Raw genomic sequence first — 19,514 nt, 5'->3', positions numbered from 1 at the left:
CCATGTAGTTTTAGAGAGATTGATTTTCCCAATTAAACCTGATCAGTTGGCATAGTTACAACATAGTCACCATAATTGTAGCAACTGGACTTCTTCGCCCTCTCGATGAACGCATTGCTAACCTTGTAATCCTTGTAGAATTCGTGTTCAGTCATCTGGAAAATTCTCCGACGCAAGCGGAGTGTATCGCTATGTGTGATGTCACAATGCTCTTTGCAATGGGCAGGTCCAGAGGATTGGTGCATTGGTTCAAGAGATAGAGTGATTTTAATTTTCAATGGCACGTTGCTGGGAGTTACAAAAGTAGCTTATGTTGATTAAAACAGCGCCGAGCGTTTGTGTGGATTACTAATGTCTGCAGGATACTATCAGCATGCCATTTGCCATAATACGAAACTAATAAGATCGGCTTAAATACTATACATAAAATAATTTCTGAATATCAGATGCAGATGCGTTTTTTACATATGCAAATTTGTCGAGGGTCTGTTGAGTTTGAAACAATACAATTCTTTTTGTCTGCTTGACTTAAGTAAATCTTATTTCAATTGCAAGAATCGGAAATTTGTAAATATAAATGATGTTCAAATATATGGCATCCCATGCCTAAGCAGAATGACATGCGTGTGTGATTGAAGGGGTGTAATTTGGGAACAGTGCTGGCGGCAATATAAAAACACTACGCTGCCAGTCGTGGTATTATCAACAAGGCGACGAGTGCCGTGCAATCCCCCCGAGGCGCTATTTGCAAATAACTTCTTTTGTGCAAACAGTGCGAATTGTCAACATGTTGTTGTTAAAATGGCGCAAATTAATTGGTTTAGATCCTTCAGTGTCTGTAGATTGGCAAAATAGGCATTTTTATGTAGTATGGAACCTTTTTGGCGTTCAGTCGTGTACAGAAGTTGTGGTGTAGTTGGTTGCAGCAATAAATCCAGGTTTACGCACAGTGAAACTGAACACAGAAACTACAAAGTTGCGTTTAAGACCGACCAGACAAACATGGGGTTGTAGCTTTACTGGGCTGCTCTGTCGAAAGCCCAGTGACCACAGAAAGTACATTTTGCTGCCAGTGCGCTACTTTTTAACGCTCTGTTGAATTTCAGTCAACATAAAGCTTGAGATTTTGTTCCTGAGGTTGCTTTTAAACATAGGTGCTACAGAAGGAACTGAAAGCTTTCACAACAACCAGGTTTGGTCAGGTTAACGGGGATACAGCACTTATTATCTCTTGAAATAGTAAAATAAACTGTTGCGAATAAATTCTTAAAAGTCAAGTACTTAATAAATGCTGCGAAAATAATCTGAAACCACAGGTGTTTACAGGTCTATGGCCGGTCAGCATAAACCAAAAGCGATCACAAGGCTATTTTTAGGCGCCACAATTTTTGTCGTAGCCTCGTCTGGAATAATTCCGCACATTCTTCTGTGGGCGGTTGATCTGCGGGTCGATCTTGTACCGGCGCCTTTGGATTGCAGTGAGAAGTTTATTTTGCCCAAGTTGTTATGTGAAATCCGAGAAATTTGACAGTTTACAATTCTTAAGTAATTGCATTATTGGGATTGTCTGTAGGATTCGAGGTTAAGGTTGTATTAACTTGTTTGGTTCGTTAAAAAACAAATCCAGCAAAGCGCATTTCTGTATATCTGTTAAAACTTAATAAATTTTAAACGTACGCATGCTTTGATTTAAAAACTTCTGATCTACAACGAAAATAACTGAAACGTTTTATATGTAGGTCAGATATAAATAGCCCAGTGTTTGAAGGTTGGTCATAGTCTAAATTTTCGTCAAAAACATCTGCTGACGTCATCCATTGAATTGCAGTGAAGCATGTCGTTCTTCAGCAAACTGAAAAAGCTCCAATGTTTGGGCGGCGCGGAGGAACCCAGGCCAAGTAAGTGTTTGTTGTGACGACAAAACTGAACGAAAGTTTGGGCGAAATACAAATCAATACAATCTCCACTGTTTAATTGACTCAAAATTGCACATTTTTTAGGGAGTAAGGGCCTCAGTGCATGCGTAAAGAAGTCACAATAAACGATCTTCATTGGTACCAAGTGGTCATAAACCCAACATTTTTAATTGTTTGCCCGTGCTGTAATGTAGCTCTATACAGCTGGTGGCAATATAACGGTTGCTGACAACATTGTGATTTAGTGTTTGGAGCATATTAATGGTGCATGTCCCGACTCGTGTGGTCATTTACCCCGAGGTTCTAGATTTGAACATACCAGCCTAAAAACTTGGTTGCGCATACCAGTATTAAATGGTTAATTGATACAAACAAATTTTGATATTCATACTTGTTTTTTGACCTGTGGTAGAATTTTCCAAGCATTGGGCTACACGTTGTTGCTAGCATACGTTCCAAAGAGGCGCCATTGGAGTTAAAGTAAATCACCCGTTTACCGACTTTATGGTTGCGGAAATTGGTGTCTGGCATGCGTCTATCTCTCTGTCCAAATTTTACCGTTTTAGTGTTGTATAAAAATCGCTATCACGTTTAATGAACGCAAAACAATCTAATAGGGTGCTTAGCTTATAACCTCTGTAGTTAATTTTCACTATGGAGTCGAAACTGTTTTCAAAATGCTTTGAACCTGGGACTTTATTGATGGATCTTGTGGCGAAACGTTTGCTCACACCTGTTGCCGTAAATTTTATTGGAAGTCTATTAACGCCCTTTTCTTCTTGGTGTAGCCAGTAAGGTGAGGCCAACGGGGACATGACCCTTTTCAAAATAACCAGATAAAAGATTAGTTAGTTTGTTTTTTTTTTTTTTCGAAATGTCCAAATTAATTTGGTGTTGAGCGCGCCAAATTATTTTCTTGTTTTAAATCAAAACTTTCACTCGCATAACCCCACAAATCATTGACCTTCACCAAAATTTTGGGATGGCTTCGCCACTGCTTTCACCTGCAAGTTTTGCGGCCTGATGTTCGAAACGGGAACTACCACGAGCCATCTGAATCGAAAGTAACATTAGAACATAATCGACGTCAACGACTCTTATATTATCATTTTCTCATCACCGTCAGGACTTACAGTCAATCAATCCCACGCACTAGCTGACGTAACACGAGCTTTTGTTGCCCACACAATACACAAACAATGGCACATATATGCGGTTACAGATGCGGTTGTTAGAATCGAATAATAAGATTGTAGTTTCGTGTTGGGCTGCTGATTAATTTAGCTTGTTGCTGAATTAGGGTTGAACATAAGCTAAAATTATGGGTGGTAGAGGCAAACGTAAAAGTACATCTTGTTGTTCTGTTTTGTGCTGTCGTTCAACGTCTGTTGTTGATATTCCATCGTCATTTTCAGGTACAAATATTGCTTGTTATAGTGATTACCGGTCAGATGTATCTATGCTCAACTAACGTCTTGTAAAATACATTGAAACAGTGTTTATTAAACATTACCATACACTACAGTTACGGAAGTGATGGAAATGACCTAAATTATGTTCATCAATTCTGATATTTGTCATATTTTTGGTGCAAATGTTTGGAGACCCTAGTTGTAAGTCTACACTTGGTAGTTTATTACTGGCTACGTAGGCACACCAGAGACTCTTAATTCGTGAAGCTTGCATTTGTCTCCACTAAGAATTTTTCTATGAAAGAATTTTTTTTTTAATTCTGTACTTGTAGCAATTACCAGTGTTAAATTTTGACCATTGACATTTTTAGCGGAAGGATTGGATTTGAAGACAGTCGACTGTGATTGGATGAACGAAGAAAATGAGCTCGCCCATCACACCAATGAGTTTGCGACAAGTAATCTTGTGTTGCGCAGAGGTCAAACTTTTTCCCTGAAAATGAAATTCCAGCGGAAGTTTCACAGGCAGGCAGACAAAACGGTGCTGGAACTAAACTTGGGTAAGATATCTTAAGCACGTACAAACTAAAATTTTACAGTTTTTGTGAACCAGTTCTATTACCAACAGTAGCTCATATCTTGAAATCCAAAACCGCTGGCTCCGATAACTGACAATTTTTTAAGAATAAACGAATTATAAACTAGTAAGTCATACTAAAATAATGCATTTGGTGTATCCATCTTAACGCAGCATGCCAACTTTAATTCGGCCCTACGTGGAACAGAAAGCACCCCAAAAAGTTGTAGACTTCTCGCGTTGCACAAGGTTAACACCAACTTCTCACAGAAGTTGTGTCCTTGTAAGGCTCGCATCTCGTATTTGCATTTTTCTGAAGCCGAACGGATCGCTATTTCAGGAATATTCATTAGCAGACATTCCTGAATGGGGTAAAGGGCGTTGGCGGGGTTCCAAAAGTTTAGGAAAGTCTGTTGTGCATCGCCCGTCGCTGACGTAATATCCAGAAATTGCGAACAAATAATTAACAATCCCTGTGGGGGTTTGGTTTCTTGAATGCGACGACAGACGGTAAACGTAACAAACACAGTCACCGCCAACCTTGTCGTGTTGTGCCAAGTTGCATATCATTCATTGCCTAAACATTCAAATTAAAATGCACAAGCAAGTTGGATCCCACTCCTATTTGAATGACAATTATTAAATCTATACCTTTATTGTGCATTTTTCACATGCAGCATTAAAATGCTTTTATATGCATATTGAGCATTTTATATCACATGCATGTAGTATTTTTTTTTTACTACGTTGAGATTCTTACAGAAATTGCAATTATAAGAAGGGACTTTTCCACCCCTGGGGTTTAACCTTTAGCATGAGAATTTATATTATGCGTACACGCGAACTATATGGGGTTCAGAACTGACCTAACTTATTTTGTACTGGTTTTAAAAATAACTGAATTAATGTAACACGTATGCAAAACGGCTTGTAGTACAGGGTAGTTACTCTTTGTGGGCGCACCATTTACGAACCAAACATTCCAAAGACAATTTTATGAGAGGAGGTGGCGTAGTTATAACAATTTACGACTTGGTATCCGTTACGCTCGTTTACTTAACCTGGTACTCGCAGGCCCAGTAAAAAGTTTGGAAATCCTATAAAACCGTTCTGTGTCAGCCCATTTATGTAACCTTTTGTGACCGGCAACAATGGTTTGGTTTGGTTTGGTTAAGGCTACAAACAGTCTCATATATCCAGCAATGTTTATGATAAACCCAAATGCTTCACAAACACCGTGGTTGCTGCTTCGGAATAATGACCAAATGTAGCCAAACATTCTAGTCCAACGCCGCTATCTGCATGTTTACTAGTCCTGGCATTTTAACCCTTCTGTGATTCCTTTTCTGTACACGGATTTCATTCAGGTTATTAAATAATCTATTCAGGTGCCAACCCCCAACTGACGAGTTCATCCAAGATACGTTGTCCGCTAGTGGACGCTCTTGACAATAGCAAGTGGGGAATGCAGATAGTCGATGAAAACGAAGAAACTTTCCTGGTCACTTTCAAAGTCAACATCCCGCCTACCACCCCCATAGGACAGTGAGTAATGCGTTGTTTTGTGTTGACATGTGTTCGTTATTTGGTAGGGATGCACCGAAAGTTCGGTTTGCCGAATTAATTCGGCCGAAACCAAGGTTTTTATAATTATTCAGTTTCGGCCAAATATTTTTGCAAAAATAAATTCATTGCGATTTTAAAGAGATAGATACCAAAATTAGTTTCGGTTTATTCAGTCGAATTTATTCGGCAAAAGGCGATCTTTAGCTTCCGTGAAGCAAAATTGTAACAGTCTCATGTATGTGTGTTACTACATCCAATAAAAACGTACGTTCTACTTCCTCCTGTATGAATTTCCGTCAACTCCTTCCATCCTTGCTTCAGATACAAAGCGGTAGTCGAGTTTACGAGTCATTTAAAAGACGACCAGATCGTTACAACACGTGATAAGGAACCTGACGTCATCATTCTGTTTAATCCCTGGTGCAAAGGTTTGTTTTAAATATTTCAATAGACAGCTAACATGATCGTTTGGGTCTCAATTAATGCAGATTTGATATAAAATTATTCGAGACGTAAATGATTTATTAAAACGACATGAAGTACATATTTCAATGATAAGCTCATTCAAGTAAAAGCAACTTTATTCAAACGACGTTATTTCAAACTAAGTTTATTTTGCGGCAAACGTTCGATATGTCTCTTTCTTTTCAGACGACGCTGTTTACATGGAAAATGATAAGGAAAGGACAGAATATGTCATGAGTGATCTTGGGATAGTTTACAGAGGAAGCAGCAGATGGATTTCACCGAAGAAGTGGAATTTTGGGCAGGTAATAATGAGCTTTAAATAGATTTGCAGGTAAAAAGCCTTCAATATCACAGACGTAATGGAATATATTGTGAGCTTTACCTGAGGCTTTTCATCGCATTATTATGTGAATTGTGAAACCAAGTTAATCGACTGATATGAAGTTGCCTTTTTGTGCTGCATCAAATCTACATCCGTATAAACAATAGATCGCCAATAACGTTTATAGTGAGCTGCAAACCACTGTTTCGACCTAGTAGATCCTATTATTTGGTGACTTGATACGGTCTAACCAGCTAAGCAGCAAGACTTCCACTTCGTAGTGAAAATAAATTAATAAAATATTTGTTGTTTAGTTTGAGGAGAATATATTGGAGTGCAGTCTCTCTCTCCTGGACAGAGATAAGCGAGTCAAGCAGAAACCAAACAAGTGGACAAAAAGGAGGGGCGACCCCGTGTGGGTGACGCGGCTCATTTCTGCTGTCGTAAGTGGGCGTTATATCTGCCAATTATACAATAGATACAATTAACGTGATGTGTATCTTTATAATATGATGTTTTACCTGTGAAATGACTTTCCAAACAGTTGTGTATGGGATATTTATAATAAGCTCTGTCACTTCAACAATGCTTTCATCAGGGCTAAAGAAACATAAAAACGAATTCTTTGTCAACAAAAGTATTGGGTTGTTTTTATTTGTAAGATTTCCAAAGTAAACTTCCTACACACAAATATAAAGATGCCTGCTGTAAACCTTCACGTGACCGAACTCCTGTTTGTGATAGGTCAACTCCCAAGACGAGGATGGCGTGTTGGACGGTAATTGGTCGGGAGATTACACAGGAGGTGTGGCGCCAACCAAGTGGAACGGAAGTGTTGAAATTCTCCAGCAATATTTTCAAACGGGGAAGTCTGTGAGTTTCGGTCAGTGCTGGGTGTTTTCCGGTGTTGTCACAACGGTTCTAAGATGCCTTGGTAAGTAGTGTTGTTTCTTTGGTTGTTTAACAAACAGTTTCTATATCTTTACACTTTTAAAGTCTGACATTTTTGCCGTGTGTAAAACAAAAATAGCATCTGTGATGGTACTTGATAGAATCAAAACTAGAACTTTGTTTCTGTAGATTATTGGCAATAACAAATTCTTTTTATTTCGTCATACAAAGCTGTTTTTGTTGATGTTATTGAGAACTTGTACTTGCAATACATGTCAATTTGTCAAATATTACCCTCTATGGTGATTTGTTCAAGAAACACTCCTAGAGGCGTTACTATTATCAAGAACAAATTTTCGAAACTTCGTTTGTGGTAAAGAAAAAATTAACTTTTTCTAATTCAACTTTTCTGTCTCAGGAATCCCAACTCGCAGCATCACAAACTTCGCATCAGCCCACGATACGGAAGGTTCGATGACGATTGATAATTACGTCGATACCAACGGAGATGAAATCGAACTCGGTGGCGACAGCGTGTGGTGAGGAATTTAACGGTTCTAAACTGTGTTGCAAAAAATAAATTGTGGTTATGAACACGGTGTTTCGCGAAGTTTTCGTCACTTTGAATGAAAAACTATGGGAGTTTGAAGGATTTTTTGTTGCGTTGACAGTGTATGCTGTGGAGTAACAATACTAATATTATCTTTGTTTTACCCAACACTGTTTAGAGTGCAATTGTTTTTACTACATGAAATCTACCTAACCAGCAGCACTTCTTTCACGTGACACAAGTTAACCATCAATTCAATTTAAATTTTACTAGAACAACTTTGTGTCCACGCTTCTAGTTTTAGAAAACATGTTTCGCTTTTTATTAAAGCATCTTCACTTCTTATTCAAATAGATTTGAAAATTGTTCAGAATGCACTTTTAACACTGCAAACATTCCAGGAATTTTCATGTTTGGAATGAATCTTGGATGAAGAGAGATGACCTCCCTGCAGGTTATGGAGGTTGGCAAGCAATCGATTCCACTCCACAGGAAGTTAGCCTTGGCTTGTACCAAACCGGCCCTGCACCAGTTACTGCTGTTAAGAATGGTTCGTATGAAGTTGCGAAAACGCTTTTACGTTATTTAGACCCATTTTTTTCCTGGATTTTAGCGTATGACAAATATAGTCTGTCGGACATGAAACTACCATTTTTAACGACTATTTTTTGCCCAAATTTAATGTCAACTAACACAAACTACTGGTGATATGACAGTTTCGTATATTTCCATATTCGATCGAATCCATGCTAAACATAATTTCCTAAATGCAATTTGCTTAACTCAGATTCTAACCACGGCGAATAAAACCGTGCATTTCCCTTTACATTTATGCATGAAGAAAAAAAAAACATTATCGAATTTAGGCCATGAATAACGACATTAAAATATAAGTATATGTCTATTATCTCCGAATATTTTTCGGTTTTCACATTCCTGAAGCCTCGCAACCACATGGGGATTACGTCATTTTTATTCTGATTTGTAGGTGAAGTCTATCTGGGATTCGAAACGGGATTCGTTTTTGCCGAAGTCAATTCGGATCGAGTAAACTGGATTGTGGAGCAAGATGAGGCGGGCGATTACGTCATAACGAGTAATAGAACATTCTAGCTCTTACTAAATCAGAGAAGCTTTGTGATATTGTCAGATACTTTATAAAAGCGTTTATTTGTAATTTCTTTTTTTTTTGTAAAAACAATTTAAAAAAAAAGAAACAACGTATTTTTGTTGTGTAAATAATACAGTTTTTTCCCGACGCAGGTGTAGGCAAGAGGTCCCCACGCTCCGTCGGAAAGTCCATCAGCACCAAAGCTGTGGGAAGTGACGAACGTCATGACGTCACACTCGAGTACAAACACCCGGAAGGAAGTGAACAGGAGAGGGCGGCGTTTAAACGAGCTTACGCGTTCGGAAGCCAACCGGAATACCAGGATGGGTTCCTGGCTGTTGAAGAGGAAGGAAAGGGATTGACTTTAGGTGAGAATGAAGACTGGGTTTTTGAGTTTCCGTGTGAAATAATTATATGTCTGTGTTTTCCCAAGTGTGTTCCATAAAAATTATGTGGGATTTCGTGAGCTATCTGATGCTTTTGGGTAGCTACAAGGCATGAGAACTAAGTAAAATTAACAAAAATACAACGGCGATAAAGGCGAAAACATATGTTTTTTTACTTGACGTTGTGTGGGTTCCTAGTGAAGTTAAATGTGCGGTTTCGCGGACAAAAAAGTTTGGGAAACACTGAATTAGGTTGAACTGTGTGTTGGCGAAAGGCTTTCTAGTTTAGTTGTTATCCTATTGTGGTAATGGTAACACACCTGACCCTAAATCCTGTGATCCAATCCTGGTAACATATTTTAGATGAACTTACATTTTTCTTTATTGAAAGATCCATGTAAAGTGGTTTGAAATCATGGCGAACTTTCTACGTTGTGTCAATATCATTTTTTAATAAATGCTAAATGATATGTTTACCATCTAATGCACAGTTGCTGATCAATTGTTGAAACAAAAGTGAACTTTTGACGTTTCTTTTAAAAGATTTTGAGACGACGCCATCCGCTAACCTACACAACGGCGATAGTTTCGCTGTCCTCATTAAAATCAAGAATGATACAAGCGAGGCATCAACAGTGGATGTATCTGCTGTGCTCCATTCCACTCAATATACTGGAGAGAAGAAAAGATTTATCAAAAGACAAGGATTCTCGGCAGTCGAAGTTCCTGCCAATGAAAGTAAGTTTTACTGAAAAAAAACACAATATCTCTTGAAATTTGCAATAAACCAGAAGTATTTGAACTTACTTTGCCGCACTTTTACGATCTGTTACAGTGGTTCTTAACCTTTTTTCTCTGATTTCCCACTTTCAGTTTAAACGGAATCCTTTTTTTGCCACTAGTATTTAAATTTTGAAACTCAGCAGTTAATTATTGCATTTTTAATAGAGTGGCCACATGCCAACAATCGTAAGACACACAGTGAATATAAAATATAACGGTTTTGTCTATATTTGTATATAATTTTGTATATTTTGGTGCAGGCTAATAACCATATACAACCCTGTAATTTCCCACTAAGGTCTTACAGTGCAGTCGGCGACTGACGATGGTCGTGTCGACTGTCTAGCATTAAAACAGTGCGCTGTTTACAGCTCACTGATCATTATTGGCCCATTTGCTTCTTCATGACATTAAAACTAAGTGGAAAGTAATTGTGACGTAACATTGTGTATTGTTACGCAGCGGTTTCCCGTGAGTTCGCAGTAATGTTCAGTGATTATGACGGCAAACTGGTCGGACTAAACTCTATGAGGATGAGTGTGGTAGCGAAAGTACGTGAGAGCAAGAAGATGTTCGCGGATAGATTCGAGTTCAGACTCGACAACAAAGAGGCCATAGATATCAAAGTAAGTTCTCCGTCGTAACTTTATGCTCTGCGCGAAATTTGGGTAGTTCAAGGTTATCTTTGGCACAATGCGATAGACATTGCTTAAATCTTATGCCAAGGTAATTGTAAACTGTAGACTACAACCGAAAAATGCATTGTTTGGTGTTTTATATTTGTAGAAATTAGTTTGGTAGGTAAACCTGACTTGGCTGGTTTGTGTTCAAAAGAATGTAATTGCCAGTCATTAGGAAATTTACAGTAACACATTGTCACTTTGTATTTAGTTGGATAGTGGAAAGCTTCAAGTTGGAAAGGAACACACAGTGGTTGTTAATTTGACCAATCCGTTACCGGTACGACTTACGAACGTCATCATAACACTTGAGGGACCCGGTGTGAGCACACCAATGACCAGAAAGCTAGCGTAAGTTGGTTGGAGTTTCAGGGGGGTTTATTGGTCGCAACATTTTAATATTCGATGTGTATTTGTTGGAACATGACTTTTAATTGGAAAATGTTGCGATGTTTTGGTTTTGTTTCAAAACACCATAAACTACAAATCCATCATCAAAATTACCTCAAGTAAACTTAATCGAAATCCTACTTTGTATTTCAGACGTGGGGTGGTTGCAGGTGGAACTGCCCAAGTCACGTTCCCCATCAACCCGAAAAAAATCGGTCGTAGGGCGCTCCTGGTGGACGTGGACGCCAAGCAAGTGAAAGACATCAAGAACCACTTGGAAGTTGACGTGGTGGCGAAAGTAGAGTAAAAACATGAACGAATTTCAAACGAGGAACCCCATGACGATGCACCCAGGTCTCCCTGCTGTGCCCGGGTTTAAGTTTTAAGTGGTTTTTAACCGGGAACACACCTGACTTTTCTTTACAACACACGGGCATTCTTCATTACCTCATTGCGGCCACACTTTGTATCAACCATCACAAAATTAACCAAAACTCCAGTTTTAACTAAACACGTATGTTTTTTCCTCTGTTTGAAAATAGTTGAGAAGAAACTCATGATGTTGGGGATGTATATGATAATAGTGCCCTCCTGTGTTTGTGTTTTCCATTCACGGTCGTCGTTCTTATCATTCTATCATGTTCTTTCTGCAATCTTTTTACAACCTAAACGTCAATAAATATCATAAGTTAACACAAGGGGTCGCTGTGTGTCCGTCTTTCATGAGGTTGGAAGAAATATTCAAGTATTTGCAGAGAAACAAGAAATAAATCTATTTTGTGTCGATTGCTTCACGCCACTAGTATGGAGCAGATTAAAATTATACAGTTCTAGTTATATTAAAAGTTTAAACCAATAAAGGCAAGTTTTAGAAGATATGGAACCTCGCAACGCGATTTAAATCTGAAACGAAGACCCTTTCCGTTTTTTCAGATTTGGGGCGACACAAAAATGTCCTGTTTTGGGTGGAAATCGCCGGAATATTCCGGTTTCAAACTGGTTTGGGGCGGTTTCAGCAGCCTCTCGAACTTCTAAACCGGTTTACACCGGAATCTAAAAGATCAAATTTTTGTCGAATTTTGAAAAAACACCAAGGCTAACCCTTACCGTTTTTTTTAGATTTGGGCCGACACAAAAATGTCCTGTTTTGGGTGGAGGTCCTCTTTTGGGCGTTTTTTTCGATTGAATACCCGGTTTACACAAAATGCCACAGGTCTTCATTATAAAGTCGTCATAGGAATCGGTTGCGTTAAGCGTTTGATAAATTCAAAAGCAAAAATCACGTTGTAAATTACCTGGTGTATTATGAGAGGCAGCAGGTTACAAGATGGCGCCATAACACAAAGGGAATGTCAAATTCTCAATGAAAACGATTCACACAAATTACACAGCGATGAATTTTGAGGAATATACGCACGAAACTATCGATTGAAAATGGCTTTCTCAGCAGAAACGTGGCATCGGACAATTACAAGATTTCGACTGAATGCACTTAATTCATCTGCAGTGATAGCAGCCCATATAACCACCAACATTATTGTTGCTTCATTTGAGAATTAAAGCAGAAAAATTCATTTCGAACGACACAACGCAATGTCTGGGTAAGACTGGTATGCAGCAAATCGTTTTACGGTTTTCAATTTGTTCGCATATTAAACTTTTTCTGAGGTCGTATTATCAGGTGTTACGTGGAGACAAACATGGGGCTTGGTGGGGGAATTTGCATGTTGGTTTTCGGAGGTAACTTACTGTTTTTGAGAGGTTTGAATTTGAGAAATCTTAACGCAAACACACGAGTTCACTGTCCTCAAATAACACCAAAAAATCTTCAAAAAATTCCCGAACTCATATTTTCTCGTTGAGCGGGTAGCGTTCTTCCATGGGGGAATTCCCCCCGAATACCTTCATGTGCCGCCAGAAGAGGGCGCACGTGACGCTCGCGAAGAGCGCGAGGATGAGAAGGAGAACAAACTGAACGTAGAGCGCGACTTGAGCTTCGGTGGTGTCAAGGTTCATTCCCAGGAATTCGGTGGAATCTTTGAATATGGATTGGCCTCGCGACGTGGGGTCAGTGTCATCGTCGCCTTTGGGACTGCAGTGTTCCCTATCTTCGTCCAAACAAGAGGCGTATCTGTAATGTACAGAAAATTGAGAGATTGCAGAAAATTGAGAGCAAAACTAAACTAAAATCAAACCGAAACTGACAGCATTTTAAAAGTTGCAAAAATGTTGCAACGAAAACCGTTGTTAAAATAAAAGAAAAAAATAATGGCAGTTTTAAACAATTAAAGATCACTGTGAAAACTGGAAAATTGAACTTTGAAAGTCCGAATATTAAGACTTTTTGCAAAAAAGTCGAAACGTGTTTCATGATTAATTATATGAACAACAATTACGCGATTATTTGATTCATTTCTTTGGCTACAAGATCGCACAAGTTCTTTCCTAACTGTAGGACATCAATTCACAAAACATTTTATTAATTTATCAGAAATTGAAAGAAAATCTCATTTATTTCTTATATCAACAAATTCACCTCATGACTCTGGCTATGTACGTTTGGTCGTGGGTGCCGTGGAACAAATGGGCCATCGGTCCCAACGCATAAACCGCCACATCCTCTCCACCGTGTGTTTCAGAGTGGCGGGGGGCGGCGCTCTGTTGGTTGTAATCGATATGTTCTAGAAAAGAAAATCACCGTTCTTACGAAGTTGGAAACGGCCGCTTGGGGGCAGAACAGAGCACAAAACAAGTTGTGAATGTTACCCTGGTTACTGCAGCAGAAATATCTAAAAATTAGGCTACAGTCTTCCGTATAACGGCTTTGTTCTTTTTCCTTCAATTTACAACACTTTTTGTCAGAAAGCAGTGTAGTGACTATAACACAGTCCTCAAAAACTAGGCTTTGTGCCCGTTATATACAATGATGTTGCTGTTCCTTCAGATTTTAGACTAATTTTTGTAAAAAGTGACTTCAGTCTTCAAACCTATAAATATTTCGAATCTTGTTTCAAGTGAATATTTTTTTAGGGAAACTCGCGATCCCTGCATCATTATTCCGGTGCATCCCTGTGTTGCCTTGGAAACGGTCTCCATAAAACCAATGTATGAATAAGAAAGTACAAAGTACCAGTTTGCGAAATTAGGAAATCGAATTCCACGCAACAACAGAACGTTAAAAACACGTTACACGAACCAGTGTCAATTCCTGAAACATTTGCTCTGGAGTCGCAGTTTTCTTCGGTGCTTCCCCTAAACCCGGGTCCATTCCCGTACAACAAACTTGTGTACGTTTTTCCATCCTTCGCAAGCTCCGGTTTGTCATTTGAAGGAGCTATGCCTGCGCAACGGAAAGAGCCACGTTAAAGTAGAATGAAGAATGAGATCAATGTTCGATAAGATTTCCGCAAAAAGTCTGGAGCACAAGAATTATTACCAATATCTTGCCGGGGTATTTGTGCAAAAGGATATGGGTTCGAATCCCAAAGTGTCACCCACCAAAATATACAATGTCAACACAGAATTTCGCAATGTCCGGATTAAACCAGTTTAAATTATTGTGGTTACTGAAGTGTGTTTTTTATGTGGTTTTGTTACCATGGACATTCTTTGTGTATTTGTACATTGCACACCGCAAGGAATGAGGCTTATGTCGTACAACCCACCTAAAATGGGGTTTCCCCTCACGCTGTACCCTCCTAACGTGAACACGTGACTATGATCCGCGGTGACGATTAGAAGGGTATCTGTCTGTGACGTCAGATCCATCGCGCGGGTCACAGCTTCGTCGAAAGCAACTGTGTCGTGTAGAGCAAGGTGGGCGTTGGTGGCATGGTGGGCGTGGTCTGCAAGTAAAGGTTACTCAAGGTCACGCAGGTAACTTTCGGTCAAACATTTTTTATTTCCTCTGCTAGTTATTAACATTAGTTTTTTTTAAACAAAACGGGAAGGTGAGATAGTAAGATTTGAAGGTAATTATAATCATGACTAATATGAATAACGTGCGACATTATTTTTTATTTTTTTTCCACACCGGGGTTTGAACCCAGGACATCCCGGGCACGAATCCCGATCGGGTTTTTCGGCTTAGTATATGGGTCGGGCGCTTGACTGATGCTGCCAATCACCCTTTGAAGTGAGAAAAAAACTGTCTCACCAATCCTGCCGCCCTCCACCAACAGAAAAAATCCCTTGTTGTTTTTCTGGAGCATTTTTATCGCTTTTCCAGTCATATCAGCAAGTGAAGGTTCCTCTGGTTTGTCACTTGTCTCCAACTTCCTGTGCGCTTCATATTTCATATCTTTTGGCTCAAACATTCCTGGGAAAGAAAACTTTTCATTGAAAATTAAGTAAAAGAAATTATTTCTCCGTTTTTGTGCAACTTAGTATTTTGCTCAAAAATATATTATGAACCCTGACAATATGTCGGTCTTAACAAAAAAGCAAAAATAAATCCAGAAACAAAGACAACTAAACAACAACAACAATTGCATGGAATCGTCAAAACAAATTCCAAATGCAGCCGCACGGTGGCGCCGCAACACCAACCTAGCAAGGTATCGGTGTTTGAAATATCCACGGCATCAAACTGTGCTTTGTTCCACACATACTCGCACTTCTTGCCAGCCGATTCTTGCTTCTGTTTCCACTCGGCCACCAAATCCCTGCCATCTTCCCTCACGTTGGCTTGTTCCGTGTATTCTGGGTCGTTTGTGGTGTTCGGTTGGAAATATTTCCGTCCGCCGCCCAAGAAAACCTTCACAAATTGTTTGAAACGTTACGACATTCGTACAAGAAAGCACAGTTACAGGCCAAATACATTTACTGTTGAGTGCAATAAATTTCCCAAGCCGGAAACTTACGTCGAATTTGTGCGAGTGATCAACGAATTGCTCGGCAATATCGCGGCATCCGAGCCTCTTTGCCTCCTCCGTAAGATCGGCGTCACCGTACCACATCCTGCTGGCAGAATGAGCGTAGGCGGCAGCCGGGGTTGCGTGGTTAATTCGGGTAGTTGTCACCACGCCAGTTGCTTTCCCTGTTCATGTGACAAAAGAACAGTTTTGCGGTATTTTACGAGCTATTGTGGGTGAACAAAATACATGATACACATGATTTGTTGGGTAATATAACGATTTTGAACAAGATTTCGGCGACTTTTGATAATGTACGTCAGTTATTTCAGAACATATAACACTCTTCTGTAGGTATCATGGTCAAGCGACATTACTTTGAATCTAAAAGGCAAGTGTCGGTGAGATTTTGTTCCAGCGCCAAAATTCTGCGAACTGTAAGCTCGGTTAAAACCGCATTCGGAAATGAGAAACCGCCAATGACAAAATTGCGCTCAAGCAAAACTAAAACAACCGTCGGAGAAAGGAGGTAAGAAATGGACCCGCGGGCCTTCGGTCGACGATCATAAGAATGACTAACCGGCGTTAAAAGCATCAACGAACACAGAATCCGGTGATCTCTCGGTTGGTAGGGAACTGGCGCAGTCGGCAAAGCGGGCGGCAGCGGTCAAACCCACCATCCAGAAGTTGGATTTGACTCCGCTCAAGATGGCTGTTGCCGTGGGTGCGGAATCAGATGTCTGCCTGTCCACCGCGTATGTCTGCACATAACATGTGGTTATTTGCACCAAAGGTGTGGAGTTAACAAGAAACTGCAAATCTTGTGGAGAAACAAAATGCTGGTTTGTTCCGCTGTTCAACAATAAACTTAAAGAACAATGAAAAGCAACAAATTACGAAGAAAAAGAGCTTGAAACAGAAGTGCCCCCAAAAAAATTAATTTATATTGTATGTGGATCCCCTTTTAGGCCTGTATAATATTTGTTAGATGAACATCAGTTTATCCTTTATGTTCGGCATCGAATAGTTGGAGAAAACGAAAAAGGCAATGTTGCAGAAATTCATAAAACGGTTATTTTCATTAAATATCACCTTGATTAACGCGGCATTGGGAAATTTGTCAAACTCCAGCAAAGACTCCTCGCCCGGGTGACCTTGAAGCTGACCTTTCATTATTCTTCCGGCGGTTACGGTGGAAACGCCCATGCCGTCGCCTGAAAATCAAACATCCTATTTGAAGTGACGTACTTTGTGGTTTAATCTTACGCGGGGGCCGTCCCGCCTTTTCCAACGTCTGTCCCATTTTTTTCCCATTTTTACGTTTCTCCCGCGTTTTTGTGACACTCAAAACTATCGCACAATTTGAATGAAATTGAACGGGTGACCATACTGTCCTTAGCGTGTTAGAAAATATCGATATTATTGTGGTGATTTTAACACTTAGTTCAAACAAGATTTCGGGTTTTCCCCGTCCGTGTGTCAGGGGACATCACCCCTAGAAAAAGTCTACAAACTTGACGGGGTGTTATGATGTCTATGAATGTCCCAATTTTCCAAGTAAATACTCTCGTCACATTTGGTCGCTTTCTATACAGGGTTAAAAGTAAAAAAAAATTCTTACAAAAATCAACCATTGTCTTTTCGTATGCCAGGTGATATATAAGTAAATTAAGAATACTAAATTTAAGTTGCTCATTACTAGTTTGGATTACACCATCCGTTGAATTGTTACTGGAACGCCGTACTTTCAGCACTGATTTTGAAGTAAGATATTAGTGGCAGTGGAGGTGGAACAACTACACTGACAAATTTAAATGCTATTACCTTTGATTCGTTAGATTTTCGCGCAACGATATCAGCCAAGTGCATTTTATCGATTAAAGTACGGTTGTCTTTTAGGGTAAATCAAAGCAATGGCTGATTTTATAGCTGTAGTAACTTTTTAGAGGTTTATTTAAGCTGGTGCTGCATCGTTACTTCTGTTGCACATCAAAGGTAACTCCGGTGCCCAATGTCTGCCCGGGTTAATCATGCGGGGGGTCGTAAAGCGTCGTAACATTAACACAAGACAATAAAATGGGACCACGCGCTCGACACGTGGTCGTTGGAAGGTCATACGACTGACTTAAGGTCAAAAAACAAGTACAATAAGTCGACCAGCAGTGGGAGGAATTCGATGCGTTCACTTTCACATTTACCTTCTTGATAATATAAATTTTCATTCAAACAGAATGAGACAAACGCAGACCACAAAAATCTTACCATACCGATCATAACAATGACGTTTTTTGCGACATTCAAGTTCTTCCTAACGTTGAGAGCAACTTCCAGTTCACGTTTGGTGGAGTCTTTCCAGAACTTTTGAGTCTCCTCTGTAAAAGTAAATGCAATTTTCTCCCCACTTAATTTGTAGAATCTGAACGAATAAATTGGAACAACGAAACGTGTTATTTGGTTTGCCACAAATGACACGCTATTTTGTCGTCGGTCAACGCCTGCGTTTGGGTTGTAGTCGTTAGTTTGGAGTATACAAGACTTAGGCCAGAAGTCTTTTTTTTAAACGATGGCCACTGACCGGTTTTGTGAGGTATAGACTTCCCAAACACCAAATTAACATTTAGCATAAGCATCATTTCGCCATAAAACTTATTATGTTGAACATCGTACGAAAACCTTAACATAAGCCTTTTATATAAGCTAAGAAACAAATCGACCAGCACCTGTTTTAAATTACACCTACTTTAAAACTGGTCACCAATTAAGCATGAACATAAAGCACTTACCAGCTGGATCATATAAGTCCACATTCGACACCAAAAAGCAGATAATTACAGCTTTTACTACAAAGAGACGCATATTTTCTAAAAGCCTAACAACGTTTAAAAAGTTTCTGTAAAATAAACTGTAAGTATCGAATGCAGAAAACAACGTTATTGTTGTGCAGACTTTGCGACTTAATGACAGACATACTACTTTCGGGTTTAATGTTTAACACCACGATGAGAAAATCTTTTCCCTCTATCTTGTTCAAATATTTTGCATCTACCTGTACACTCAACTCCCTGCCAGACGACACAATATAAACTGAAGTCTTTGTGATCAAACAATCACTTCGACAATCACACTGTTCTACTTTATCGGTACTGAGCTAGTAAATCCACGCAGTAACTCCTTGGGACCACATGAATTTGGAGCACAACGCCTCCTTTGCTGCCGGCAGTGTAGTAATTGTATAACGGCCACGTGTTTGTGCCATGTTATTTGACGCCTTGGAGTGGCCGCTTTTTTCTTCTGCTTTTCTCGCCAAATGTTTTCCAAGTAACCACAGAAGAAGGCAGAAACTCAGGAAGACAACTACTAGCTTTGTTCACGCCATAGCAAGCCCTTTCGTGGACAATTATTAAGCTATTGTGTGAAGTGCGTTGACTTTCATCTGTCAAGGTCATGCCCGTGATAATGGTGCTTTGTGGGTAACTTTCGTCAGAGGAAACACGCTAGCGGGCGTCTAGTTCACTTCCACAAGCACAGACCCGGCCACGAGGCCAACACCATATGCCACCAGCTCTTCGGCACAGTTTACGTCAGGGCCATGCGTTGTACCACACGCAA

At 39.6% G+C, this 19,514-nt stretch overlaps 2 protein-coding genes across 3 annotated transcripts; one reads left to right on the top strand and one right to left on the bottom strand.

Annotated features, from left to right (window-relative positions):
* The first annotated feature begins 1,743 nt into the window (after positions 1-1,743).
* LOC145899512 (protein-glutamine gamma-glutamyltransferase K-like) lies at positions 1,744-11,739 on the top strand. 2 transcript variants are annotated; one of them, XM_082988351.1, is made up of 15 exons: positions 1,744-1,898; positions 3,700-3,888; positions 5,294-5,450; positions 5,793-5,899; positions 6,123-6,241; positions 6,576-6,704; positions 7,006-7,195; positions 7,571-7,691; positions 8,104-8,252; positions 8,691-8,798; positions 8,966-9,181; positions 9,743-9,937; positions 10,445-10,608; positions 10,874-11,013; positions 11,206-11,739. In XM_082988351.1, the coding sequence occupies exons 1-15, from the start codon at positions 1,835-1,837 to the stop codon at positions 11,357-11,359; spliced, it is 2,202 nt and encodes a 733-aa protein (XP_082844477.1). In that variant the 5' UTR covers positions 1,744-1,834; the 3' UTR covers positions 11,360-11,739. The 2 variants fall into 2 exon arrangements, with proteins under 2 accessions (XP_082844477.1, XP_082844476.1); XM_082988350.1 differs by lacking the exon at positions 1,744-1,898 and adding an exon at positions 3,175-3,331.
* A 616-nt stretch (positions 11,740-12,355) lies between these two features.
* LOC145899513 (alkaline phosphatase-like) lies at positions 12,356-18,803 on the bottom strand. The gene is made up of 11 exons (XM_082988352.1): positions 18,689-18,803; positions 18,173-18,277; positions 16,998-17,119; positions 16,486-16,666; positions 15,915-16,090; positions 15,601-15,808; positions 15,209-15,370; positions 14,718-14,897; positions 14,249-14,392; positions 13,589-13,733; positions 12,356-13,183 (listed from the first exon to the last, which is right to left on the bottom strand). The coding sequence occupies exons 1-11, from the start codon at positions 18,759-18,761 to the stop codon at positions 12,898-12,900; spliced, it is 1,782 nt and encodes a 593-aa protein (XP_082844478.1). The 5' UTR covers positions 18,762-18,803; the 3' UTR covers positions 12,356-12,897.
* Positions 18,804-19,514: the final 711 nt, after the last annotated feature.

Source organism: Ascidia mentula, chromosome 4, assembly GCF_947561715.1.
Source record: "Ascidia mentula chromosome 4, kaAscMent1.1, whole genome shotgun sequence".
Lineage (NCBI taxonomy): Eukaryota > Metazoa > Chordata > Ascidiacea > Phlebobranchia > Ascidiidae > Ascidia > Ascidia mentula.
Note: the sequence above shows the minus strand (reverse complement) of the source record. Positions and strands in the feature narration are given on the sequence as shown.